A 27,846-nucleotide genomic window follows, 5' to 3' on the forward strand; every position below is an offset into this window, starting at 1 on the left:
TAAATATATAATTGTGTATTAATTATTAATTGTATAGATTGTCGGATTTTTACTCAACATAATGATTAGATATTTATTTTTTATTTCATTAGCAAAAATAATCTTTATTAATAATATATATATATATACATATGATTAGCATCTTACGAGCAATTATATATTAGATGTCCAAACCAAAGTGTGAATCACAATGGTCATCTTAGGGCTTATTTTTGCTTAGTGTCTATTAGTTTATAAAATTGTTAATTGTTCGATATAACATGCTTCTTATTTGATATTTGCCCGATGCCTTTTCGCCTATGAGATTTTTTGTTTATTTGTATAATTTACCCAGATTTTCAGATTTTTTTTTAAAAAAGTACTTTTTATGCTTTTTTTATTTATTTATTTTTTAATTTTTTATTTATTCTTTTGAAAGCCAAAGAAGGCAAAAATTTATTTGATTATTATACAAAAAAGGAACTTTGAAACACCTAAGAGATAATTAAGATTGAATATAATGTGGGATGATTATTTGATTGTATTGTTGACTAAAATATTTTTTATTATTTTGCTATATACTATTTTTAAGGCTCATAATTATATGGGTTTTATAATTTGTATGAAATATAATAAATATATCACTAATAATATTAATGATTGTTACTAACTTTCTATTAATGCCTCTATAATCAAAATCGAAGTTTTCTTTTTGCTATTTTTTTTCTTTATATTTTCCATTTGAAACTGTATATATGGGAACAAAAATTTTAACATGCTTTAATTTATATGGATTAAACTAATTAAAGTTAAAGGCCTTATGATATATAGTAAAATTTTATGCAACTTATATATTTATACAATGTTCTGTGTATGATTGTGTGTCATTCTGTTGAGTAATATTTTGGTGTATAACCTTTAGTATGTCTTTTTATTTAAAAGGGCGTGATAGTTTTTTATTTTTTATTTTTTTAACAACTTATAATGAAAAGTTCGATAGAGATGTGCTTAAATTTTAAAATTAAACTGTAACAAAGAATCTCGCACATATTTTTTTCTACAACCGAAGTACTTTTTCGAATGTTCATAATTTTGAGTTTTATTTGTGTTGAAATCTAATAAGTATCACATCAACAATATTAGAGATTCGTTCTAATTTTATATTAATGTTTTGATTAAGCAAAATTCAAGTTTTCCTCTTACAATTATGAAAAGTAAATTTTATAATACTTACGAAAAGTACCATTATAATATTTTTAAATTTTATAATTAAATTGTAACGAAGAATCTCACACATTGCGTGGGTTATAAGTTAGCGTACTTTATCTAAGATGGAATGTTAGGAAGGTTGTGGTATCCCAGACTCAACGATTTTGCCAAAACCAAAGCAAGGAATAAAGGAGAAGTAGAAGGACAAGATGAAGGCCAAAAAAAAAAAAAAAAAAGGAAAGGAATAAATGAAAAGATGAAGATTGGAATAAAAAAAAAAACCAAGTGAAAAGAGATGGCATTACTTTTGCTTTTATCTCACTTTTGTGATTGACACAAGAATCTGACAGTGCTAAAGACAAGAGTCAAGCTAGGAATTTTAAGAAGTATATAACTGCATGTAGTTAGATTGTAGGGCTACACTACAAGCACATTAGGGTTGAAATCTTTCTCACGAGTAAGACCAAGCAGATTTTCAGAATATCAAAAGCTCCCCCATGGATTTTTTCGCACCTGCAGGTATGTGTTTTTGCAAATATGTCAAGGTTAGTCATTTTTATGGGTGTAAACCGCACTATATAGGTGGATAATACCCTTGTTCTGTATCCATATACAAACTCTGTGGAGGGTGGATTTTAGTGGACGGGCGAGTGAAATCCACCGATAACTGCACATGGGCGGGCAAGTTTTCTTCACTAACTGCCCGTGACATCCGCTTTGCATTTTCGGCTCTTTTTTAGGCTTTTTTTTTTTTTTTTTTTTAAAAAAAAAAACAAAAACTATAGACTTTATTTATATGGGCATTTTCTCTTAAAGATTTTTATGAGCTTTTTTAGATGGGCTTAATCTAATTTTAGAACTAAAAGCACTTGTAAATTTTAATATGAAAATACAAATTGAATTGTAAACTTTGGGCCATACGATTATTTATAAACTGAAAAAAATTATATATCTATTTATAAACTTTGGGCAATACAAGTAAATTGAAAGAAAACTACAAAATACAATGGAATTGAATTATATTCTCAGAAAAGAATTGACTTCAATTATCTTGAAATAATGTCCGCAGCTGGATAGTGGACACACAATGTCAATTTAGAGCTTCAAACCACCAAGCAACGTCGTTTTGGGATTAAATCCTGAAACAATGTTGTTTTATAAACTATATGGGTAAGTGGAGACGGATAAGATCCACCTCTGACTACCCATATCATTCTCTGCTCACATATAAGTGGATAGCAGATATGGTATCCGCCTACTTGGGGTTAGGGGCTGAAAATCCGCCGTAACCCATGTGGATGGGCGGATAGCTGATGTGGATTATATATATATATATCAGTGGCTTGACTTGCATATAGTTTAGCTTGAAAATGATTCTTGGGTTCATATGCAAAAGAATGGTATATGGGCATATCTCTTGTGCATATAGTTTGTGCACATATCTCATTTTTTCCCATTAATTTTGAAATGTAGATGTGGTATTGATATTTGTGTTATGTGCAAGCATTACTTCCATTGAAGTAAAGTTTTGACAAACATTTTGGGTATCGAAAGTGTAAGTGGGTGTGTGGATGGGGTTGGCTGATCGTGGAGGCCATGATCTATTGGTTATGGTTTGTGGGTGAGGAGCAAAGGGAAATTCTATTCTTGCTTCTACAGATCTCATCGCCTGTGCTAACCTATAAGCAAAACTTTGCCAAGTTGATGATATCTACATAGATTATTAGTATACTGTGAAGAAATTGATAATGATAAAGAAAATTAAAGGAAATAAAGAAAAAAAAAAAAAAATTTATGGGTGGTTCGGTGTTAGACACCTACGTCCACCACTAGGGAAGAATCCAAAAGGGCTACATTTTGTTATTATTCTTTGATAATGTTTTACATTACCAATGACTCCTATTTATAGGAAAACTGTGGTTGGTGAAGATAAAATAACTATGGAATGATTTGATTACAAGAAAATCCGATAACAATAAATCCTAATTTATTAAAGGATATTTTATCCTTATCATTTATTCTAACATATCAAGCGTATGAAAATGTCATTTTATGAGTGGACTTGACAGAATTTGGTTAATCTGAAATGTCTAAGTTGCTAAATTTGGTTCGCTACCTATCATGCTTTATTTGATAGACTCACTATGTAATGGGTTCCAAATTGCAGATCAAATTCCTCATTTCTATCTAATTTTTGTTAGACTACCAAATTTTATGCCGAAGTGTTTCAGGCAATGTGAAGTAACCTGAATTTTATACCAGATCAACTTCCAAGAAAGCTGCCACGAACTGGAAGAGAGCTGGAACCTCCAAGAGAGTTGCGACCAACTACAAGAGAGCTGCCACCAACTACAAGAGAGTTGCCACCAACTACAAGAGAGCTGCCACCAACTCACTACATATTTAAGATTGAGTCGTTTTCGAATATCTTAACGATCTTTCCAGAGGACAAAGAGGCAAAGTATGACTCAGACGTTTTCGAATCTGGTGGCTATAAATGGTATGTTTGGATCCATTTTTATTGTGAATATGTCATTGATTTTTTCCTACTGATAAATTTTAGTAGCTGGCCTTTTGGTTCTTTTCCATCCTTAGGAGACTGTCTTTCTATCCAAACGGAAGGAAAGAATGTAATGGGCAGGACCACATATCACTCTACTTGGCGATTGCAGAAACAGAATCTTTACCTCTTGGTTGGAAGGTTAATGCAATCTGTAGATTGTTTGTGCTGGATCAGATTCGGGGCGAGTACTTGACACTGCAAGGTAGCTTCTCTTATACAAATGGAAAAAAAATATTTTCAATTGAGTTTCTTCTTATACTTGGCGTTTTCTTGGATATATAATGATGTATTTTCCTTTATGTAGATGCTAATAGCAAAGTAAGGCTCTTTCATGCAATGAAAACCGAGTGGGGGTTTTCACAGTTTCTCTCCCTTGATACTTTTCGTGATCCTTCTAATGGATACCTTGTTAATGATTCATGCGTATTTGGCGCTGAGGTTTTTGTCACAAACTATACTGGTAAGGGGGAGTGTCTGTCCATATTGAGTTTTCCAATCACAGGCATCCGCACTTGGACTTATAGCAAGTTTTCAACAATAAATAGTGAATTTCTTACTCTGGAGTTCATCATTGGAGCACGCAAATGGTATGCGTCATTTTAGATTCTGCACCCCATGAGTACAATTGACTCGCTTTTGTCGCTGAAGTTACCTATTTCTCCATTGAAACACAGGGAGCTGAAGCTATATCCAAGAGCAGTTTCAATTCAAGACGGTAAAATCTGTTTTAGGTTGTTTTTATCGTTGGGTGATTGGGATGTTGCTCCCCCCAAAGGAAAATTGTATGCTAAATATACCCTGCGTGTAAAGGACCAAAGAAGCCAGGGAAAGCACGCAGAGCTAACAGGTGAACTCACACTTCTGCTATCTTATATCATGACAAGGTCTTGGTGCAACAGATTAACATGTTTGTGACTTCATCTCATGTAAAATCTGATTCAGAAGAGGATGAGAAATTTGTTCCTCAATACTTTTGAAGAGCTTTTCCTTATTATAGGTTGTTTTGGTTTGAAAGTATTTTCACAGACTTCTCTTTTGCAGATTATAATTGGTTCTCACACTCGGTCAGGGGCTACGATTACCCGAAGTTCCTGTTGCAAAGTGAGCTCAAGGATACATCAAGGGGCTTCCTTCTCAATGACAATTTAACTCTTGAAGCAGAGATTGAAATAATATCTACTGTCAAGAATTTTATTGAAAAGAAGTGACGGTGCTTAGTTTGATGGTTGAACTCGTAATAATTACTTGTTGGTCAAGTTGCAATAAGCTAACTTTCATGTGTGCTAATAAATTAATGTACTTTTGATATTTCCTGCTCATAGCATTCTCCAAAGCTAGTATACTTTTGTTAATTAGACAAATAACTCATGCTCTGTAAACATGAAGTTTCAGTATCAAGATTAATTCTGCATGTGACGTAGATATGGATGGGAGTTGAGGCTGATGGTAGCTTCTGCAGAAACAGAGAACATATAGAACTTTGTTGGATTCAATGGTAAATTGTAGTGATAGTTATTCTATCTTAATGGTAGGTTCTAGTTGTTGGACAAGTTTTGTTAGGTTTTATATTGGCAAATTTAGTGTCAAAACTAGTTTGGTTGCAAGTCTAAGTTAGGTTGTCGAGTTGGTTTTTGTATTGGAGTCCAAATCGTGTTGAAAATTGAAGATTAGAGATTGTCGGTTGAAAGGAGTTCGAATGAGGAGTTCAAGTACGATAATGTTCAAGCTTTTGAGAGGCTCGGTCACAAGGACAGTCGTACAAAGTTTGAACAAGGTTGAATAACTGAGTTTTACAAAATACTTTTGAGAGCCTCAGTCACAATCCCGGTCAAAGACAAATTGAACGAAGTGTTGAACATGGTGTTCATAGAAGTAGATTTTGAGACAATTGGTTGAAGCCCATTCATACAACATTTGAATGCCGACGCTAAGAAAACTATGAAACACTAGCACACCTTCAAATGGGACATTAACCTATTTGAATGCCATGGCTTTATACTTTGTTTTTCATAAACCGACTTTCACCTAAATCTCATATATTCTCGAGGCCTATATATGCATACTTATGCACAATTTTTAGTGGCACTTGTGGCCTTTGTTTTGTGAGCTAAGAGACTATTTGCATCCTTATGCTTTCAGTTCCTTACCTCTCTTAGAGTTTCATAAACCACACAAAATTCCTTAAACTTTAAAGCCACTGGAGTTCTAAGTGGTAGGGGAGACCAAATAGGAGATTGATCAAAATTCGGTAACTAATGCAACAGAAGACAAATGGGTTGTTTGTTGGGTACAAGACATGTTTTTACCGCAAGGTTTTGTAATTATAAACCGATTATAATTAATTTTATATAATAAATTAGTTTTTTGAGGTTGACTGTCTTTGAGTGGTTTTACATTTAAAGGGTTTTCACTGTGTCGTCAAAATTGTTGTGTGTGATATCATTATTGCTTGGATTAATTTTGATGCTTAGTTGTGTGGTTATATAATTTTTAAGGTAAACCTAAGATAAATTCCCGAGTCAATATGCATTTTTTAAATTTGAGTAATGCTCTATATCACCTTAGTATCACCTCATCCCTATTCCAAAGCTTACGTGGAGTGGTTCCTTCAACCAATAAATCAATTTTCATGTATCAAATGCTACGAAAGATCATGTCACATAAGCTTTGAGGGATGAGAAATAATGGGATGATGCTTAATATTACTCTTAAAAATTTTCTTTGAGCTTTTATTATTATTATTATTATTATTTGCAATTTTGCGAGTTTTTTGAAATGAGTCATTTTGTGAGTTTTTTTGTCTAATTTTGAAACGTATGTTAGTGCCACGTGAGCATGCTTGCCATATCATATTAGAATTTTATTATAAAATAAAAAATTAAATTAAAAATAAGATATATTAGAGCCATTAATAATTAAAACTTATAAGCAAATCCTTTAATTTAAAGGAGATCTAATATGTAAAGTATTTAATTTAATTAAAATAAAAAGTGAATAAGAGAAGCAAGTTTCAAAGTTAAAATCACATATAAATTGTGTGATAATAATCAACAACACAACTATTAAAATTAGTATTTTTATTTATAAACTTGAAGAACATATATAAGGATAATAAGATCATTATTAATAAACTCCAAGAACACGCGGCAAAGAAAGTGGTGATTGGAACTGTAAAACCCCTTTGGGAAAACCCCAAAACCTCACAATCTCTCTGTGAGTGATTTAAATTAAATATATAGAATTTAATACCAAGAAAAGAAAAAGAAGGAAATGGAGAAGAGCTTCACTCTGATTCATACAATCGCCACCGCTGGCGCCTTCTCTGCCATTTCCTTCTGGTAATGTAATGTAAAAGTAATTCCCCATTTCCCTCTCAACTTTGCGTCACTCTCTCGGGAAATTCATCTCTCTTGCTCTCTCTCTCTCTCTCTCTCTCTCTCTCTCTTAGGTACGGATTCATGTTCGGCCGAGAGTCCGCCCGCAAAGAGCTCGGCGAGTTGATCGTAGATCTTCGCCGTGGAAGCTCTGATTCTGCAGCTTCTTCTTCTCCTCCTCCTTCCTGAATGGTGTGCTATTCTGTCTCTTTGGTTCATAATTCAATGTGGGTATTCTTGGTTTTTGAATTTGGTAGAAAATTTTAGCTAATTGTGTTTCGCAAAATTGGTTATTTTGTTTTGCTCTGGTTGTGTTGAAGAAGTATTGTGGTGTTTTGGAGGTGCTTTGTGATGAGCTTGATAGTTGGTATTCTTGATTTTCAGGATGCTCGGGTTATACGTACGATTGCACAATAAAAGATAGGTTTTTTGTGATATGCGCTGGTAACTATGTGGGAGACATTGTGAAAACAGTTGTGATTGTGAATTAGCCACTAGATTTCAGAAAAGCAACAACAGCCTTTCGCAAACTCAGCTTACTTTCTTTTCAGAAATTCATGCATTGCTACCTTGTGGCCACAGAATTTTGTTTTTAGTTTTTTACCCATGTATGTTCTCATGAAACATCTCAGTGTTTATGATGTTCCCATTGCGGTTAGGTCACATAATTTGATGCTTTTTCTGTAATATGGGTTCCAGCTTACTTTAAATTAACAAGAAGGCCGTAAATGGAATGAGAAGATGTAGAAATTCATCCATTGCTACCTTGTCGATCACATTTTTGTTTTACCCATGTATATTCTCATGAAAGATCTTAGCGTTTGTGTTGTTCCCATTGAGGTTAGAACGTTTGGGTTGACGCTTTCCCTATAGTATGGGTTTTAACTTCCTTTAAGATGACTAGGTCTTATGTGAAATGAGAAGGATGTTGTCCTCTTTGGAGCAGAACCTCTAAGAATGGTAGTTTTTCTTTTGTTGCTCTTTAACTCAAGTTTTTTAATGTGGTGGCAACATACACTTGCTATATAACTGTAAAGAAATTTGTGTAAAATGGTAAAGTTGCTAGGTTTAGACCTGTGATAGGTCACAAAAGACACTTCCAATACACTGAAATTTATCTGGTCTCTTTTCTTGAATGTCTGGATGTTTACTTATGTCCTGAACATAAATTAGAAAGCTTGTATTTTTATAGGTTAAGACATTAGATGTATCACTAATATAATTTTATCTCTTTCTTGCAACCACCTTACTGTGCTGTACTCTGAGTACGTGTGCTATGGCAACTGTTATCTTGCTATATATCTCTGGCATCCATTACAGTAGTTTTTGATCTAGAGAGTCCTGTAATGCATTGTTTTTATGTGCCTATCCTTAAGCATATGGTTGAAGTCCACAAGAAGTTGGTTGCATGATTTATTCCATAAGAATAACGCTTCTTCAAACTCTAATGTTTGAATGTTTGCATATCCAGGTGCTTTGTCAAAGTCCACAGCATCTAGAGGGCAGATATAAAAGAAATTTCGTCCATAAAGCTTGTGATTGAGTTAATCGACAAATCCCTTAGCTTTTCAGACAATTTTTAAACAGTCTCTGAGCCATCTTTAGCAGTGCATTTTCATGTTTGCTTATGTTATACTTGAGAATTTTGTTTGGCTATAGATGACATTTCTAAAACCTTGGCATGTTAACCTTACTTTGAGGATACACTTCTCCTGTTGGAAGATAGTTGTTTGATATTAACTACTACTCCTGCTGTAAGGTAGTTATTTGATATTAACTACTTTAAATGAGTGATTTTTTTTTTTCTTCTGAGAAATGCTACAAACAATACATGTCTATACTTTTTCAAAAATTACTTGATTGTTGTTTGTTGATTATAGAAACGATGGCCTAGCATTGAATTAATAGAAGGAAGTTCTTTGCATTTATGATGCATGTTTATGGTTGTTCTCTTCAAACAAAATAGCATTCTGTCCATTTCAAGTGATTTGGGTTAACTATATTGCATTTTTATCCGTAGGAACCTATTGACTATTTGTTAATTTAAGTAATGGTCTTGGCTGTCCACCTTTGTGCACTTATTTACACATGATATGATGTCCTCTATTTACTTAAGACATTTACATGTAAGTAAGGAAATAATATTCGAATTCAATAAAAAAAAAAAAATCCTAAACTTCAGATTTCCAAAGAACTAAGGAAAAAATAGAAAATTTAGCCAGCATAACAAAGCTTGAGCTGTCGACTCTCCGGAGCTATACCCACAATCTTAAAAGCTTAAAAATTCTTTTAGACCTGTTTAATGAAAATAAAAAACCAGCAAATTTTTTAAATAAATTAGGTGTTTGGCAAATGCCTTTTTTATGCTAGTCAAACGACAACTTAATGCCTTAGAAAAATTCAGGCTCCAAACTTTACAGACTTTAGGTGTTGCAGATACAGAATTCTATTCTTGTCTTTAACTCTGTCAGAGCTAAGCATAAGAGACAGGTTATATATAGTGTATAGGTATTATGGTTCCCCCCCACCCTGTTTTCCTGTTTTCCTTTTTTCTCTACATTATAATAATACACTAAAATATGCATTATTACAACTTAACACGCACAGATAGTCTTTATACAAGAGCAACCTCTTTAACATCCTTTGCATTCTTCTCTTTGATGAATCCAACGTACAGGTTAGTTCCACTGGAGTCGCACTCCGAAAGTCTTGTGTTTCGACCACCTTCCGACATGCCTTTCACAAATTGCACCAGGTTCCGCCAATTGTTTTCTTCAAACAACCTCTTATTCAGTCTTAAAAACGTGAATGCACACAATCCATTGCCAGAATCCGACCTACTTGTTTCCAAAACTTGTCCATATGCACTCTCATCATACCTCTCCAGAGCATTCTCACCTGCAAGTTCTATTCTAGCACTCCTTGTCGCCATCTTTACTTGCCGAACTAACCCTTGCGGCGAGCAATTCGCATGCTCGGGCTGTTCTCCGTCTTTCATTTCCATGCAAGTGAAGTTAAGTACAACTCCATGTTTGCCCATCATTCGCGCTATTGGAAGGTAACCATCTCTATGTCTAGTGTTATAGTATCCGGCGGTTAGCTCAGCTGCATGGGACCTTGTTCTGTAATGCCAGTGGATTCCAGCTACTTTTCCTGAAAGTTTTGCTCCAGTTTCTTGAAAGATTCCTTTTGCAGCAGCAAGGATTCTATCACCATGTTCTACTAGCTTTCCAGAATACCACTCCAGAAAGAACTGTGCATATTCACCGTTCCATGTTCCTTCCCTGCGGAAAAATCCAGTGTCTTCAGGAAATTGATTGTATTGACCGGCATCATGCGGTCCGCTTCTTCCCCAGTCACTCTTCCCTTTCGCCTCTGCTGCTGCTTTTAGGGAAGCTCTCATGTACTGCATGAGATAGAAGCTTGTGTGAGAGAATATAACATAGTTTTGAGTCTCTCCTGTTACATATTTGGTATTACTGTATTGGTCATTATCAATAGTTTTTTTTTTTTTTTTTCTTTTATTGTTGATGAGCTTTAGCTCAAATGGCATCTTTTACACTGTAATAACCAGGGAGGGAACCAGAATTTCTCATCTTATTCTTTTTGATAAGTAAAGCTTTTATTGAATTTTAGGTCATCATCAACAGCTGTGGCCCATGATTTAAACATACGAGGATTTTTCTTCCCCTTTTAAGCTTACGAGAGTTACCTTGTCATAGCATTGAAATTCTCCAATTCCAGGAAACCTCCATGTTCCATTGCTCTCTGGATAAGATGGATATCTGAGCTCCCCGCAAGGACCCATTCCCACTTGAATTTCCTGCAAAAATTTGAACATCAGTTCCTTGAGCTGAAAGCAATGATTTCCCCTTGTACACTTCGGAAATGAAATGACTACTTTAAGTAAACATATCCTGTCAATTTGGTATTTGATATCCATAAACCTTTTTAATGGCAAACTTGAGATTGTGATTTTGGGATCAGGATCTTTTACATCTCTTAAGATAATAATATCAAAGTTGAGTTCTTAAAATTTTACTCATTATTTCTAGCTAAAATTTATCCAAATATAATTGATTTATGTTAGTTTTTAAGCATGAATCATGTCCACATGACTTGCCTAATTTAGTAGCAAGATGCAATAGGCGTTAATTAAATATGTTTGTAGATGCTTCTTACCACAATAACTTCGCCCAAATAATCTTTGAATCTTTCACGAAAGCTCCTCATGTAGTCTGTGTAGACTTGAATGGGTGTTCTTCCTCTAAGAACAGCCAATGAATCACAACCCAAGGCGATGTACTCAGGATTCCTCCTCCCTGATTTGTCTGTATAGACAAGATCAGGGTTCCTGCTGATTTCTTCCAACACCCATGGAGGTAATGGAATGCTGCAGAGTTCAAAAAAACAAAAGGCTCTTAATTAAAATTTCTTACAACACCCAGTTGACAATGTTTCGCAATTGAGATAAATATACATAAATGAATATTTTGTTTAGAAACAAGTTTTTTTTTATTTTTTTTTTATTTTTTAAGCACACTTTTGACTTGCAAACTTGCGAGGCCAAACCCATTCTTAATACTAAATCGTATCCCTAAATAACATACAAATATAAAAAGGTCTTAAACCAAAATTACTACAAAATAAAAACTGTCTCATGTAGTTTTTTCAATAGTTCAAATTTAATTCATAGATGGATTACCTATAATTGTTTTTTACCACACCTAAGCTTGATCCTAAAAATAATACCAAACCAAGAGAAAATTCATTGGACTTCACAAATAAAATAAAAGATACATAAATCGATATAAAAGTGAACACGTTCTTTCTACGATTTTGTTTAAAAACACATTTTTTTTGTGATTTTGTTTAAAAACGCGTTTTTGGCCGTACCTGCAAGAGTCTCCAACATTCCCTCCACACTGATGAAAAGACATGACAACCTGGAGCTTCAAGCCATGCTTTTGAACCATCTGCACAAGTTCAGCATACCCTTCCCAATTATACTTGAGAGGCTCATCTTTCTCCACCAACCCCCACCAAGCATCCACCATCACTCCTTCCACTCCTGCACTCTTCAACGCCATCAAGCTTGCATTCATTGCTCGCGGCTTGTTAAGATTGCCTCCGTGCGTCACCGTGTCGAGCGGCAGCATCACGAACACAGGCACCCTTGAATCATTATTCGCGCTGTGGCACCCTGACAGCGCGTGCAGCTTCTCCGGCCGCTCCTCATTTCTCCACCCTTCTGTGGAAATCGAGGGCTTCTCGCGCGAGAGCTGTGCCGCCTCCTGCAGCGTCGACCTCTTCGCAGCTCGGATACGGCATGACGGCTTTGTTTGTGCAAAGAAAATATTATTGCTGGAGAACTCCTCAGGAGTTTTCAGGCTCCTGGTGTCTTTAAGATTGATGAAAGAAGTTGATGAACGTAATGTTAAAGTCATCTTTTTTTTTAATCTTCTGTTTGGTGGTTTGAGAAGTGAAGAGGGAAAAGAGAGAGAGATGTGGGAATGGATGAAGGAGGGTGTGGTGTATATTTATAAAAGAGAAACTCTGGTTTGAGTTTTTTGAAAGAGACAACCTTGGTGGGCTCTTGTTTAAAAAGGAAAAAGTGCAAACAATCAAATGAGTCAGCTCACTTTTTCAAAGTCCTTTTCTCTATACGCGTTTCCACATTGTCATTCTTATCAATCTGAAAAAAAATTAAAGGAATTGCTTAGAAGTTTCATCAGTTTTTAATGGCTCTAATTTTATGAGAGTAGAATTCTACAACAGATACACTACTTGCAAGCATGAATCTTATGAAGCTCTTGAAGTATTTGAAGTTATCCTGTCTTTATTTTATCTTAGAGTAGAGTAGTTTAATTACTTAAGGAGACTTAACTAGTTTCAATTGTTATCCATTAGTTAGCAGTTTTGTTTATATCGATATCTTTCCAATGTATCCTTATTTAAGGATGTTCAATTAAGAAAGAAGAAATCAGAAAATTAATCTCAAATTTTGTGTTTGAAAAGAGTTTTAAGTTTTTTCAAAATCTAAAAGTCTTGGTTCTCCCAGAATTTAAAGTATAAGTTCCCTTAGAACCTAAATTTTGTCCCTATTACATATTCACGTAACATCTAATGTATCTTATGTATTTTTTATGGGAACTCGTCACAGAAGGAACATATTTTTTATGTACTATTATGTGTTAATTTGAATGGTCGACTCGTTTAGTTAATACCATGGAATACACGATTCTTTGCGGGCAGGATCGTGTATTCGAGATTTATCTGACAGGATAGGTCACAAAGTGGCCCTACCTTAAAGGTATTCCACTCCCTTAAAAAAAAAAAAAAAACTTTAAAGTAACATAAGTCATCAATATTTGCTTAGATTATAGATACATTTTGAAATTTGAATATTTTGACCGTTTCATTTTGAAATTTGAATGTTTTGCCTGTTTCATTTTGAAATTTGGAAGTGCAAAGCACTAGTAACAAGAGAAACTGAAATATCTTAATTAAAGCGATTCAAATTAAACCTGGATATTTTGACTTAAGCCCCATGTTAACTGCACCTGTCCAAATCTAGGATTAGTCCAAGTAAAGATGAGGAAGCCATACAAAATTCAAGTGCTCTTCAAGCCGCCTTAACTATTTTATAACCCTTTTTTTATTGTTTGATTCTTACATAATATCTGATTCTGTTTTGTTATATAAAATAACTATATATATTCATTCATTCACGAGCCATATTAAGCATTCACACTCGGCTAGCCAAATGTTATTTTGGCTATCCAGAATGCAAATTAATTTGGGTAAAAAATATAGCTATATTCGGCTAGTTACTTTAGTCTAAAAATTTGTGATCACTCACCAGACGTAAATAATAATGAAAAGAACTTTTTGACCCTTAATAAGACATGCATGTGACTTTGGAATATATGTGGTTTGAACATGAAAGAATATTTAAATGAAATAGCAAAAATAAATAGCTAAAATAGAGAGTGGTATATATATATTGCTTTAGAAAAGTGGGCAGCTAAAATAAGAAGAAAAAAAAATTTATTTTTTAGCTAATTAAAATTGAGAGAAAATTTGCAGAGTAGAATGTGAATACTCTTTAAAGCTTGTTAATTTCGTGAAGAAAAATATGTTAGACCTACAACTAGTCTACAACTCTTTTATAATTTGGTGACACGTATCAACACATGATTGGAAGAGAAGAGATGAATGATGATTCAATTTCCACAATGTAATAATACATTCTGTCCTAATAAATTATTTTATGTGGAAGACAAAAATGAGAGAGCATTTGAAAGAATTTTCTTGGTTTTGGTTTTGATTAGGATAAGAAAGAGTAGAAAAGAGTGCATGTGGTTGTAAGTTGTAAGCAAGTCTTTGCTTTCATTTTCTTGAATCCTTCACATAACCTCCTTACCGAGGATCACCATACACTTTTTGCTAACTATTCGGCTTCATGGGCTCCATCTGAATATTACTTTTCACCAACATCTGAATATTACTTTTCACCAATTCCATTCGATACCAACAAAAATCATATCTCTCATGGATTTTAGTTTCTTTTTCCTACCACGTACCGATTTTGAAGCTAGCATATATATTATTATGTTTATCTCTAAATACAAAGGAAAATATGTATGCCTCCAGACAAATCCCTTTCTTGGTTGAATAATATTGTTTAAGTTAGAAATAATTGGCAGATGCCTTTTTGTCTGCACTTTAAATGCATATTTGATTATTTCATTTGGGTACTAATTTGATTTGACTTTCTAAACCATCTACTTTTCTTGTGCGCTATTTAGAGTAAATATATAGGTTTAGAGGCTCATAGCCTAGCAAGAATCTTAATTAAAATGATTAAGATAATTATTTTTTTTTTATCAGTTTAAGTTGGGATAACTGATGATTTAATGTGATATAAAGCAAAGGAAATGTGTTCAATTAACTCTATCCTCGTATTTTACCTTATATCTTAATAAAATAATTTATGTGTTAAACTTCATTTGATAAGAGATAGTTCAAACTCACATGTGAACGAAAATGTTGAAATATTAGTTTAAACGATTAAATTCATAATTTCTTATTAACTTAAACTTTTGAAATAATTAAGTAGTGATTTAAACCCGTATATCTTAAACAAATTTCTTGTAGTACTCAAACACAAATTAACTAGTCTAAATGTACCTTTCCAAGTCATTTATTGCTTCTTGTGTTTTTAAGAATGTTTTTTTGTATTTGAATTGTTTATTAATGCTTTTGTTTTGAGAAGAGAAAACGAAAGGAAATTAACAAACGAAGCAAAACATAAGTTTGATGTAATTGAGGATGTATACGTCCAAGAAAACTTTTTCAAAACAAAAAACATATGTTGAGTAATTATTGGTTAATTAATGTAAAGGCCACTCTTCCTAAAGCAGCTAGCTGCATGATCCATATATAAGCACACAGCCCATTTTTTTTAAAAAAATAAAAATAAAAAATAAAAAAGTGATTGGGTGCGAATTAATTGTCGGTTGAAAGCATAAATAGCTGAGAGCAACAACGCGCGGGAAGTAGAAAAAGGAAACACGTGGCTGAGAAAAAGGATAATTCGGAATCTTTTGGTCGCATGACGTGGATGGTTTGGTGTTTTTATGCAAAGCAAATTCAAATTGCATGGTTTGCGAGCTTAGCTTTGCCCACGTACTTCCTATGCCTACCGTTGTAATTTTTTGTGGACGACGTCAAATCTTATCTCTTCAATCTTCTGTCGACTTCCTTCTCTCAATTCAAATAAAAAATAAATCCAGAGAAATATATAGAAGGAATTTCAATTGGGGAAGAGATTACGTGGATATTGTATAATTTTATAATAAAATATAAAATGTACGTAAGAGAAATAGCGGAAGCAGAAAGAGGAAGAGAACACACCTACGTATGTCCGCTATTAAAAAGGGTCTAATAAGACTACATCTTTATTGAATATTTGATTTTATTTGCGTTACATATGACTTTATTTATAAGAAAAATACGATGGATGAAGCTCAAAAGATTTGATTACAGACATATATATATGATAAATAATTTATAAGAAAATCAATATAATTCAATATTATATATATATATATATATATATATATATGGAGTGAAAAGTTAAATTAATTAAAATGATAAAGAAAAAAATTGTTCATATATAGCAACAAAAAGAATTGGGGGACATGCGCATGCATGCCATGATGCCACGCTCTCACTATCTGCATGCATATATATGGCCGGTCGTGTTACTTGAAAACATTGCAGTACTCTATATGATGCCGATCAGTTTGCAATCAGATTACTATTAATAAAAAAGACAATATCTTGTGATTTCGACACCCAGTACTGGAGGAAACTTTGGTGGTTGGAAAGCTTATTCAAACGCTATAAATTTGAAGATTTTTCAATTTCAATGTTTATCGGGTTAAAAAGGGCGCCAGCTGTCAAGAAAAATACAAAAAAAGTACACAAAAAAATTATTCGGAAATGGGTACGAAATAGATTTTTATTTTTTAATCATTTTTTATATAGACTTCATTGTCAAGACTCGTGCTATAAATATTAATGATTGTTTTTAAATTTGACGAGTCTCAATTTTAAGCTTCCACTTGTCAAATTTTTAAGGGTAAAATCTATATAATCTCCTCAAACTACTATCTAATTGATAATGTCCTTCCCAAATTTTCCATTGTGACAATGTCCCTCATAAACTACCAAAACATTGTCAATGTCCCCCTCAAGACTAACAAAAAGATCAAAATGCCCTTATAAATTAAAAAATAAAAATAAAAAAAACAAAAAATTTTAATTTCAAAAGAACAATTTTTTTTTTTTTTGAAAAAAAATTAATTTTTAAACGAAATTTTTTTAATTTTTTTTAAAAAAAACGACTTTTTTTTTTTTTTAAAACGGAAATTTTTATTTAAAAAAATTTATAAAACAAAATAAAAAACGAAATTTTTATAACAAAAAAAAAATCGAAATTTTTTAATTTTTTTCTTATAAAAAGGATTTTTTTTTTTTAATTTTTAATTTTCTACCCTTTGGATTTTTTTTTTTTAATTAGTTTTAGGTTTTTTCTAGAAGTTTTATTATTTTTTGTTTTTATTTTATTAAGGGTAGTTTTGTCATTGGGGGGAACATTGACAATTTTTGGTAATTTGAGGGAGACATTGTCACAATTGAAAGTTTGGATGGGACATTGTCAATTGAGTGGTAGTTAGAGGGAGTTATGTAGACTTTTCCAAATTTTTAAACAATCTCGGCTAGTGATTCTGCTATGATACTATCATTTAATAATTGTTTAATAATTGAGGTGTAATACAGCCACAACTTAAATCTAACTTTGACCCAACTTCTAAACCAAATTTATTTTTCTCTCTAGTTTAAGGCTCCCTCTCTCCTCCACATGCAGTTTTTTTATTTTTATTTTTTATTTATTTTTATTTATTATTTTTTTTTTTAAAAAAAAAAAAACTTAAGAGAAAAGTTGGGTTTAAGTTGTACCTTTATCATTTTCCTTAATAATTTGATACATATCTTAACTTCAAATTGCCACTTGTTGCAATTATAAGCTATATACTCTTCTTTATATATATATATATATATATATATATATATATATATATAAATCCTTTTGATTAATGAGGATTTGCTTTGTACTTATTGATGATTTGATTTGTTATTAATTACCCTTAATTCAAGGGATTTGTTTTGTATTTGAAAATATGTTAAAGCTCTATAAATAGAGCTATGTAATCAAATCATTCATCAAGGAAAGATGTAGTCTATAATGGCTTTAGTGTGTGGATGTAAGCACGAATCACCTTAATCTCTGTGTTTATTTTATTTCCTTCATTATTATTATTCCGCTTTTATATTTATCTTATTATATGATCTTATATATATATATTTATAGCAATGCTAGATACTATATATATATATATATTTTTTATTTCACAATTATTCCATAATGCTCTAAACCAACTCATTGGTAATTGAGATTATCACGCCAATAATGTAAAATGTGGTATATAGCATTACACATATTAGTAATGCTACATACCACACAAACAACTGGGGTGACATGGTCTAGTAGTCATTCCATCAACCATTGTTAAAAAAAAAAATACAATTACTCGATTTTACTACATCAATTTTATGGGATATTTGTAAGATGTTTGTGTGGCGCATGGCATCATACGTGTGTGTGTGTGTGTGTGTGTGTGTGTGTGTGTGTGTGATCAAATGGAAGGCAGCGAATGTGAAGGTTGAATTTGGGACAAGTTGGAGAGGAATCCATGGTTGGCTAGTGCTTTCACACTTGCAACACACTAACACAGGCTGTTGTTGTCCTCTACCCAACTAATATGCTGCTGCCCCCACCAATTTTGCAAGCTTCCACCCCTTTGTTTATGTTGCATGTGGTGCACCATTGCTGAAACGTATTCACTTCAAACCCACACAAAACACCTCATCACTGCCCTTGCTTTTAGCATGCAACTTGCGTATCCATGCAGCTTCTTTTGAGAGAGAGAAAGGGCTTCGTTCTTATCTTTCTTTCTTTTTTGTAACTATTTCATTAATGGCAACAACTGAGGAAGGAATTATTCTTTTATGAAAGGTTAATTTTTTCCCTAGTTAATAGAAGTTGACATGTTATTAATTACTAGTTGGCAAATTCACTGACAATATATATATATATATAGGGGTTAAATCAATACATTTTTGGAGCTGAAAGAATGAAAACTTAGGAAGTTGAAGATCCCATTCGAATGAGACATTGTGGAAATTTCTAAAATGCTTTGTTTGCTATCTCAATTGCTTTTTGTCTGGAAGGAGGATCAAAAGGAATTCTAAAGAGTCTCGTTTGATACCTCATTTGGTGTTGGTGGTTTATTCGAACGAATTGAGCATAGAATGCTTCAATCGAAGTCTCATTCGGAATTGGTTTGGATGAAGCATGTTCATATATGCAAAACCCTAGATCTCGTTCGAACGGACTTAAATTCATTCAAACGAGAATTGTGGCAGTTCTAAGAAACCCTAGTTGACTGAGTCTAAAAAGTCTTACTTTCTTCTTGTCTATATAAGCTTCTTATACCATGACTTTTGCACACCAAGAGAAGCATTATTCCTTTGTTTAGAGAGAAGTTTGTCATTGGTCTTGAGTTTAAATAGATCATAAACTTCTCCTAATTTCTTCTTAGCTTTTCAAATTATGAAAAGCCTTTCGGCGATCAGAGTTTTAATTTGAAGTGGACGCGGTTTGTCCGTGTGAAGATGATTCATATAGAAGAATATTAGAGGTTCTAGTGTCTCTGTAGTGGGAGGTGAATGTAGTCATCAAGTTTACAAAGGCTTTGTAAGTAAAACAATATGTAACGTAAATCTTCTATGGTGGATACTTTTCAAGTTGATTAACTCCCGGGGTGAATTTACTTTTCGGAAGGTTCTTCGTAAAGCTTGGCAATTTGTCACTAAATTTATATATTATTTATTTTCTGAATTTTTTTATTTTTTTAAACTAAAAAAAAAAAAAAATCGTCTATGTGGGAAAAGCTGTGGCGCCATGACTATGCATCACCGAAAGCATTGTATTCAGAGCGCAGAAAAACGAAAAGTCAATGTTAGTTTAAAGTTTGTTGCCGACATCATTTAGCATAGACTTGTACTTAATATAATTCTCCAAATTAATAACTTGTCCTAACTCTACTGTACGGCTTGTAAGCCTACTAAGTAAAATTACTCCATCAAAGGAACAATGTTAAAAAAAAACAAGTGGCTTTTAATTATTTAATTATTAATACTCCATTCCAAGTAGGAGTGTCAATTCATATTCGTGTATTAAATTTTGGTCATGTCAAGATATGTGTATAAGATTATATAAGTCGACCCTAACCTGACCTATTTAATTAAACGAGTTAAACTCCTTAACCCTAACCTACAATAAGCAGGATCCAACACATGAAATATTTAATTGAAATAATAAAAAGTAAATTATAGTGACAAAATTCAAACTCAGGACTTCAGACTTCTGTTATAATATCATGTTAAATCACAATTTATTTCAAAACCTTAAATTGATAGAAAATGGGAAATTTAATAATTTAATTAATATTTTAAAATAAATGTTAAAAAGATAATCATAATTTAGTATAAGAATGAAAGTGAAGGAACCCACAATCTAAATAACGTCACTGAAGGTTGTATGATGCAGGCCAATAGAGTGGCGAATCAAAAAGCTTAATTATTAGGAAAAACATTATTACAATAAAATAATAATAATAATAAAACACAAATATCATGGGCTAGTAATACATTCAACAGGATAAAAGGGCCGCAAATTGAAATGGGATATTTAGCCGGGAATGTCTTATAGCTCCTATACCAGATACCTATTAGGTCACTGTCCCTGCCTTCTTAGAGTCCGAGAAATCCAGCTGGGAACTTTTTCATGTCAATTAACATAAAATGTAGAGGCACCTCATTTTAAAAATATCTCACAACCTAAATAAGATATTTCCACAAATCATGGTTGTGACTGCTTTATAGCTCATACTCTTGGAAGTTTCTGAAATACAGATATTTTGGGGATATAAGGAATCTTATAGAACACTGTCGTATCTATTATTTTGACTTGTCCATTACTTCATTAAGAGTAACGCTATATATCACACTAATATCTCACAAATATTCTCATTATGTTGACCGGGATAGGGTCTACTAGCCATTGTACCATACTAATATCTCACAAATATCAGCATAATGGGATATTTGTGAGTAAAAAAAATACTTGCAGCGAGCATGATAACCCTGTAATGGAAGATTACCCTTAACTCGTGTGTTCAGTCAGGTTAACTTGACTGTGTAAAAAAGTAGAAAGAAGAAGTTAGAGCATTTGTATATCCTACAAGCAACATAAAAACCAAATTCCCCAGATATTAAATACCACACATTAAAAGGTGGATACACAGTGGCAACCTTTGTCAATAATCAGATCATAATAAAAGATACATCAAAGGATACTTAGAAAAGCCATTATATATCAGGATAAGCTCCTTAAGGTTTCATTAGATCAAATAAGTAAATCCTAAAGAAATAATGGCTTTCATCATAAACCATAATTATACACTCCCAAACTTTTTGTTCATTTATTCTTACCGTCTCAAGAGTTTCTGGGTACCATTCTCTCAGGACTACACAGGAAATTAACTGGATTCTGCCACCAGTTATTCAACACTCTGCTACAGGAAATGCAGACCCAATTCTGTCTCCAAGACGATAGCACTTGATATTAACAGGATATGGACCCAACTGAATGTGGTTCTCCTCCCCACCCATATAGAAACACAGGGTATATAATGCAATTTCAAATTCTGGGCTCATTCCAATCAAAGTGCTTGATACAGATTTGAGAACACCATTCCATTCAAACTGAACTGTAAGCAACTGGGTTTCAGAGTCTGGCTGCAAGTTGGAATAGGGGACATAAAAAACATTAAACAAGATGTGGTTACATTATAATGTAGGAGAAAAGTTATTCTGATATAATATCCCGAAGATAGACAACTTATTCTCACTTGATGATAAAAATGCAAACTATTTGTGTGCTGAATACTTCTCAGAACTTACTGATCACTGTGTATGTAAAGCAATTCAGTATTCAGCAACACATTCATATTCACAATAATCAAAAGCGTCTTCTCACTGCCTAACATAACAAAATCCCAAAAGCTTCAGCTCTAAGAACTAATGTAAAAAAAATTATTGGTTCCACATTCAGAAGCTGTTATGTCACGTTACATTGCTTTTCAAATTAAATTGATTAACGTGATACATGTCACAAACAAAAATTAACTAACATCTGCAATAAAGACACAGGTCAGGTGCTTATCACTGAGTAATGATGGTGGTTGTTTGATGGTAAAATAGAATCTTGGGTATATCAACACGGTAATGCCAATTCCCATCTGAAGCAATTCATTGCATGAAATGAATAACCATTCTGTAATAAGGCAAGTTTATGAAAAATGACATGGCATCTAGGAAAGATGAAAGATGTCACATTAACAAAGTAATGATTCTAATAGGTCAATAATATTTTGCAATGAGTACTTTTGATTGAAGCAAAGTCAACTAGAAAACATAGAGGAAAAAATACAAACTTAGTTTAGCCTGCACAGCATTGGATAATGTTCTCCTTTAAAGCAGGCTAGAAAACTGATTTTTTTTTTCCCCCATATTGTAGACTTTTTGCAATATGGGTCTTACTTTGGGGTGGCAAAACAAACCAAAACGGCTCTTTTCTTCACATGAGCAGCTACCAAATCTTCATAAATTCCATGATTGGAACAAGGGTAAGCTGAGTTCAACATACATACGGTCCCTTGAGTTTTTTATATTGCCTTAAATTCATAGAATCTATGCAATTACCCCAAAAATAAACTGTAAAAGTTTATGCAGACAAAATAAAAATATATGCCCAATTGGAAGCAAAGAGATGGTTAAAAAAAAAAACAAAACACAACTAAGTTGGGCTTAAAATATGTTGTAAAACTTGTAGTTCTCTCTTTTTCTCCGTTTTCTCAACATCCAAATGGAAGAAAAGGATAGTCACTTACAATCTGCCCACGCCGTCGGGGAAAAATATAACCTTGATAGTCAACCCTCCCTTTAGCTTCTTCTAGGTAAAACTGAGAAGAGGAGAACAAATAACACAAATTATAATCACCCTAATTGAAAGATATTGACAACTTTACAAGTTTTAGGGTGCTGGCTAGAGTCAATGTATTTAGGGTGAATTCATGACTGATCGATGACAAAGAAAAACAAATAGTGCTAGAAGATTTCTTACAGCTGCAGACATGTTTTGAAAGGAGTTAATCCTTTACTATGATCATCATCAATTGCAAGCTTGTAATTTAGAATCACTTATTGTTTTCCAAGAAGAAAAGAAAATAACCCTGCTAGCTCATAACATCATCCTACAGTAGTAGCTGTTAATACGAATAACAAAAACTCTCTTGACCATTTATGTAACATTATACTCTAGGGATAGATGATTACATAAAGTTGAAAATAGTAACGTAAGAAATTGAAAGATTTTGTTGAAATTATTCCTTCGGAAAGTTCTTGAAAAGCTAATGAAAGGTTCTTCTCTCTGTCAGAACAATAAGGCTGTTAGCTCATTATTGAACTTGTTTTTTTTTTTGGATAAGTAATTATGATATAAAAGAGCGCAGAGGGGCGCAACCCACATACACGGGAAGAGATGAAATATAAAATGACTAATCAAATGCCTTCATTTTTCATAAGTACCTCTGTCTTGGCAGTGTTCTAACCTACTTCCCAATTAGGCTCCTATCAACATAAAATCAACATATCACTCCAGACATAAGCACGGACTAGTTCAGACGTAGGAAGTAACAAAGGCTCACACCTGAAGCCAGTTATGGAAGCCAGAAACCTCTTGTTCACCACGTTGCTTGATTTCTCCAACAAATACATGTTCAAATGCAGAAGAGGAACCATGTGTACCACCTCGGCCATAGAGATCGAACCAGAGATTAGTCAACATTCTTTTAAAATCTTGATAGTTCGCAGATATAATGCCCTTGGATGAGAGATACTTTTGAAGATACTTGATTGGTGCAGTTCTACTAATTTCTTCTATAAATGCTTCTTGCTCTTGCCTCTCGTCAGATGTAACAACTTCTTTGCACCCTTCATCTGGGTTGTAATTGTCTAGAAGAGAACAGAAACGAGAAAAGGTAGGCCTCCTAAATATGTCATCGCTCACATAGCTAAATAGGGCTCCTTGTGCCACATCATCCTTTTGGTAGACCTTCTTCCCTTCACCACAATCAATTTCATAGTCCTTACTAGGTACCAAACGGTTTAAATCAAGTTCCCAGAGCTTATTGCAAGCTTGTGACAGGTCAGCAAGCTCCTCTTCTGACGGCTCTACCTGAGAGCCAATTTCAACCTCCTCAGAGTATTCTTGCTCACTGAGAGGCTGTTTGTATCTGTGCCAGTGATCCATTTGAATCTGTCAATGCGTTGATCACAATTAATCACTTAGACATCAATAATAAAAATAAATCTTCTCAGATTTGTAATGCAGCATCTTAAAATACTACATTCCATTGGGACAAACAAATCCAAGATTCTAATCAGCTCAATATAGTAAAATGCAAGTGACTAATACATTTCTCTCTAACCCAACGTCCTACAAATAAAGTATGAACTCTGGCTATGAACTCTGGCCCATAGTTTTCACAGATTAAACCCAATCTAAAAACATAAAATTTAGACTGGTAGTATTTCAGGGTAACATGTCCAAATTATCTTGCTGAACACCATCACTAAACCCCAGAACACTCAGTTTGAGGTACTGGAGCCTCGTTATCTAAACAAAAACCACCAAATAACACTACAAATAGAAACCAAACATTTTGGGCTGGTCAGAAAAAAAAAAAAAAAAAATCTCTATTTTAATGTAACGACATTTTCATCTCTATCTCTCTCTGTCTGAAACACACACACACACACACGAGCATGCACTGTGTGTGCAGAATTCACAAATACAGCACTAAGCGTAGTTTGTAAATTTATCTGTGAAACTTAACAAGAAATGATGTTGGTAAAAACCACCACAGAAATGGCTGATGCTGTCTGCAATCATCAAATTCCATGGCCACGATTCATTTAATGAGCGTTTTTGAAGTGTGATGATTGGAACAAGAAAAAAACCTTGTGTTGCTGCCTTCGAGGCTTTCTGCTGACAGTCTCCCAACTGTCATTGTTGTCCCCTTCATTCTCCTGTATGAATAACTTAATACCATCAAAAATACCTAGAAATATTAAAAATGAATTCCAGTATATTTACTTTAATTGGATGATTAATAAAATCAACCTCTCCCTTCCAAGTCTTTTGGTGATAACTATGTTGCTCAACATCTTGGTAACCCTCTTCCACAGTCTGCATCTAAGGATTGACAGGAATACACAGTGTGGAGAGAGTCCAAAAGTTATCAGAAGGAAAAAAAGCTATCTATGTTATGCTGATCATCATATTAAATGAATAATACTTCAAACAAAAAACCATTCACAATAATAATAATAATCTTTATGACAGCATTGAGAAAAAGTAAATAAAAAAAAAAGAAGTTTTTTTTGCGGTTAAACACATGAAAATGTACAAGCACAAAGAGGTGTTTAGGCTAAGGCAAGTGTCACTATCAATGATCACAATTTTATCTTCTTCTTTTTTGATGAATAATGATCACAATTGTATTTTCTTTTTTTTTTTTTGATGAGTACTGATCACAATTGTATCTATAAACGGCCATCTACCAGATTTCACCATAATTTTTTTTTGTGAAAGTAATAATTTTAGGGAGAGGCATATTTGGAGAAAAGCTTTATGTGAGTACATGATATAATATGTTGGGACACCATCTCAATCCAAAATTTAAGATTATGGGTTTATTATATCAAACACTCACTCTCAGTACTACTCTCTCATGCGCAACTTAACTACTAACACACATATATACTCCAAAAAATGCTCATCGCTTCTAATTCAATTTTTCAATGCAATTCAGTACCATTAAATACATAAAACCATAAAAACAAGGACACACTTTTCCTGCAAACTGATTGAAAGAAATTGTCAAACTTAGTCTATTAAATTGACATGTCCTTAAAGTATGTGATTCTCCCATGCATTTTTAATAGCATGTCATTCTCATGTGAGAATCACAATTACATATTTGGAGATGCTACAATATAAAGAGTAATAGCATTTAGAGCTTTTTTGAGATTGCGTTAAGGAGCTTAAAAAGTGTTTTTGGTACATAAAAAGTTGTGCCAAGCAAAAATGAATCTATTTGGTAAAAAACTTAAAAAGCACTTTTGTCGGACCATGGCTGTCATTCCACCACCTAAAACCAATCGGTGGTAAGGGAGACAAACTCAAGTCTTTTATAGACTTCGACATTGCACCCAGTGGACCTATTTTAGAGTGGTTACAGGGAGCGGCATTGTGTCTCAACAATTCCGCCCTCACTTAACGCTTCCGCGACTCGATCGCATGACTTCCCAACTCTGATGCCATTTGTCAGAACATGAGTTGCCATTCCACCTAAAAACAATTGGTGGTAAGGGAGACAAACACAAGTCTTTTATAGATCTTGACATCGAACCCAGCAGGCCCCCTTTTAGAGCGGTTGCAATGGGCAGCATTGTGTCCCAACAACTTTGACTTTTTTGCTCTAAAAAAACTCAAAACTGCGTTTTGGGAGAAACTTGAAAATGAGGGGAAATTTTTTTCTCTAAAAAGCTCTTTCATGCTTTATTTTTATCGACAAAAACTCTATTCCCCAACACAATCCCAAACAAACTCTTAGTAAACTGCTATACAACTGTCATATAATTAGGATAACATGTCATTCTCATGTGAGAATCACAATTACATATTGGAGATGATAAAATTATAAAGAGTACTGCTATTTAGTATATTGATATATGATTGTTGTATAATTGAGATGATGTGGTGATAGTAAAAATTAACCTTTGAATTTTTTTTACAAATATGAAATCGAATAGCTGATTTTTACTACCACGTTATTAAATTTTCTAGTAGTCGTATAACCAGGAGAGATTTGTGTTTGGGGGGGCAAAATTCTAAAAAAATTAATTTGGGGGGTCAAAAATTAAATTTCATAGGAATTTTATAATTTAATTTAATTTAATTTAATTTTTAAAAAAAAAAAAAAAAAAAAAAATTTTTGGGACCCCCTTGGGCTTGGGGGGACTATAACAGACTACTAAATAGAGAACATCTTTCAAGGGCATTTTGGACATTACCCAATCCCTCAAGATGTCATATTTAGCACAAATCCAATCAATCAAAATAGAGCTATACAGATCAGAACAAATCCCTAAAGATATCACCTTTTGGGGCCAGCTCGAATTCGAAGGTCTCGAACCCGCGACCTCCCACTCCTCACCCCCCAATTCACTCTTTTCCTGCGAAACCACATTTCCAATTCATTTCATTTCATTTCCACACTCAAATCTAAAAAATCGAATCCAACCAATTCACAACGAATCAAAACCAAACCTGTCTATTCCACGGGTTCTGAGTATGACTATGAGTTCGATGACTGGATTCACTGGCACTGCTGTCTTCGTCCTTATCCTGATCCCCGGAAACCACCTGCGCATTTTAGCGCCGGACACTGATCTCAGTTCAACTGTAAAAAGATGAAAGGCAAAAGGGCCAAAGGAGGGGTTGTGCTAACCTCAGCCCAAGTGGATCTAGACCGCTCGTCCCGGGGCTCTTCGTCGTCCCTGTTGTTGTGGCCGAGAGCCACGTCGATCAAGCCCTTGATCAGACCGTCCATATTTTTTGTTCAGAGAGACACAGAGAGTGGGAGAGAGAGGGAGTTGAATAAAGATGATGGAATGGCGGGTAATGGCATTATTGCAAAAATAAGGGGAGACAGGTTTTGTAATTAATGCTTTTACTGACAAACTCGGGCGAGAAATGTGTCGTCACGGGCTTCACAACTCCTTTCAATTATTTCATACCGTGGGTCCCAAGTCCTGACAACCATTTATCTTCATCCTTCTTTCTTTCTAGTTTCTAGTCAGCCCCAACAGCTAAATTAAGTTGGTTTCTTTTTTATT

At 33.6% G+C, this 27,846-nt stretch overlaps 4 protein-coding genes across 9 annotated transcripts; 2 read left to right on the forward strand and 2 right to left on the reverse strand.

Annotated features, from left to right (window-relative positions):
* The first annotated feature begins 2,354 nt into the window (after nucleotides 1-2,354).
* On the forward strand, nucleotides 2,355-5,060 carry LOC132176118 (uncharacterized). Its single transcript, XM_088514427.1, has 6 exons — nucleotides 2,355-2,358; nucleotides 3,451-3,688; nucleotides 3,784-3,953; nucleotides 4,056-4,338; nucleotides 4,426-4,598; nucleotides 4,793-5,060. Exons 1-6 carry the CDS (start codon nucleotides 2,355-2,357, stop codon nucleotides 4,957-4,959), a joined length of 1,035 nt encoding a protein of 344 aa, XP_088370553.1. The 3' UTR covers nucleotides 4,960-5,060.
* A 1,846-nt stretch (nucleotides 5,061-6,906) lies between these two features.
* On the forward strand, nucleotides 6,907-10,851 carry LOC148586969 (Putative membrane lipoprotein). 4 transcript variants are annotated; one of them, XR_015911702.1, is made up of 4 exons: nucleotides 6,907-7,089; nucleotides 7,200-7,317; nucleotides 8,597-8,668; nucleotides 10,762-10,851. XR_015911702.1 is itself a non-coding variant. In XM_088514561.1 (3 exons), exons 1-2 carry the CDS (start codon nucleotides 7,022-7,024, stop codon nucleotides 7,312-7,314), a joined length of 183 nt encoding a protein of 60 aa, XP_088370687.1. In that variant the 5' UTR covers nucleotides 6,907-7,021; the 3' UTR covers nucleotides 7,315-7,352; nucleotides 8,597-8,929. The 4 variants fall into 4 exon arrangements, 2 of the variants coding, with proteins under 2 accessions (XP_088370687.1, XP_088370686.1); XR_015911703.1 differs by lacking the exon at nucleotides 10,762-10,851 and adding an exon at nucleotides 9,803-9,893; XM_088514561.1 differs by lacking the exon at nucleotides 10,762-10,851 and having other exon boundaries at nucleotides 7,200-7,352; nucleotides 8,597-8,929.
* Nucleotides 9,512-12,645, reverse strand: CT-BMY (chloroplast beta-amylase). The gene is made up of 4 exons (XM_059586827.2): nucleotides 12,022-12,645; nucleotides 11,308-11,518; nucleotides 10,838-10,948; nucleotides 9,512-10,531 (listed from the first exon to the last, which is right to left on the reverse strand). Exons 1-4 carry the CDS (start codon nucleotides 12,570-12,572, stop codon nucleotides 9,740-9,742), a joined length of 1,665 nt encoding a protein of 554 aa, XP_059442810.2. The 5' UTR covers nucleotides 12,573-12,645; the 3' UTR covers nucleotides 9,512-9,739.
* An 8,427-nt stretch (nucleotides 12,646-21,072) lies between these two features.
* Nucleotides 21,073-27,631, reverse strand: LOC132174764 (poly(U)-specific endoribonuclease-B protein). Of its 3 annotated transcripts, none has more exons than XM_059586434.2 (8): nucleotides 27,459-27,631; nucleotides 27,278-27,373; nucleotides 27,109-27,183; nucleotides 25,067-25,132; nucleotides 24,904-24,972; nucleotides 23,591-24,199; nucleotides 22,773-22,844; nucleotides 21,073-21,618 (listed from the first exon to the last, which is right to left on the reverse strand). In XM_059586434.2, the coding sequence occupies exons 1-8, from the start codon at nucleotides 27,558-27,560 to the stop codon at nucleotides 21,385-21,387; spliced, it is 1,323 nt and encodes a 440-aa protein (XP_059442417.1). In that variant the 5' UTR covers nucleotides 27,561-27,631; the 3' UTR covers nucleotides 21,073-21,384. The 3 variants fall into 3 exon arrangements, with proteins under 3 accessions (XP_059442417.1, XP_059442416.1, XP_059442418.1); XM_059586433.2 differs by having other exon boundaries at nucleotides 25,067-25,138; nucleotides 27,459-27,630; XM_059586435.2 differs by lacking the exon at nucleotides 25,067-25,132 and having other exon boundaries at nucleotides 27,459-27,630.
* Between the last annotated feature and the right edge of the window lie 215 nt (nucleotides 27,632-27,846).

Source organism: Corylus avellana, chromosome 3 (genome assembly GCF_965113065.1).
Source record: "Corylus avellana chromosome 3, dhCorAvel1.hap1.2, whole genome shotgun sequence".
NCBI lineage: Eukaryota > Viridiplantae > Streptophyta > Magnoliopsida > Fagales > Betulaceae > Corylus > Corylus avellana.

Bases quoted from the DNA above. Each gene is read 5' to 3' on its own strand.
- LOC148586969 (XM_088514561.1), top strand. From the start codon at position 7,022: ATGGAGAAGAGCTTCACTCTGATTCATACAATCGCCACCGCTGGCGCC. The intron at 7,090-7,199 runs GTAATGTAATGT...TCTCTCTCTTAG, and splicing joins TTCTCTGCCATTTCCTTCTG to GTACGGATTCATGTTCGGCC.
- LOC132176118 (XM_088514427.1), top strand. The intron at 3,689-3,783 runs GTATGTTTGGAT...TTCCATCCTTAG, and splicing joins GAATCTGGTGGCTATAAATG to GAGACTGTCTTTCTATCCAA. The intron at 4,599-4,792 runs GTGAACTCACAC...TCTCTTTTGCAG, and splicing joins AAAGCACGCAGAGCTAACAG to ATTATAATTGGTTCTCACAC.
- LOC132174764 (XM_059586433.2), bottom strand. From the start codon at position 27,560: ATGGACGGTCTGATCAAGGGCTTGATCGACGTGGCTCTCGGCCACAAC. The intron at 27,374-27,458 runs GTTAGCACAACC...TAAAATGCGCAG, and splicing joins CTAGATCCACTTGGGCTGAG to GTGGTTTCCGGGGATCAGGA. The intron at 22,845-23,590 runs GTGTGAGCCTTT...TCCTCTTCTCAG, and splicing joins GCTTCCATAACTGGCTTCAG to TTTTACCTAGAAGAAGCTAA.
- CT-BMY (XM_059586827.2), bottom strand. From the start codon at position 12,572: ATGACTTTAACATTACGTTCATCAACTTCTTTCATCAATCTTAAAGAC. The intron at 11,519-12,021 runs GTACGGCCAAAA...TGAACTCTGCAG, and splicing joins AATGTTGGAGACTCTTGCAG to CATTCCATTACCTCCATGGG. The intron at 10,532-10,837 runs GTAACTCTCGTA...TATCTCATGCAG, and splicing joins AATTTCAATGCTATGACAAG to TACATGAGAGCTTCCCTAAA.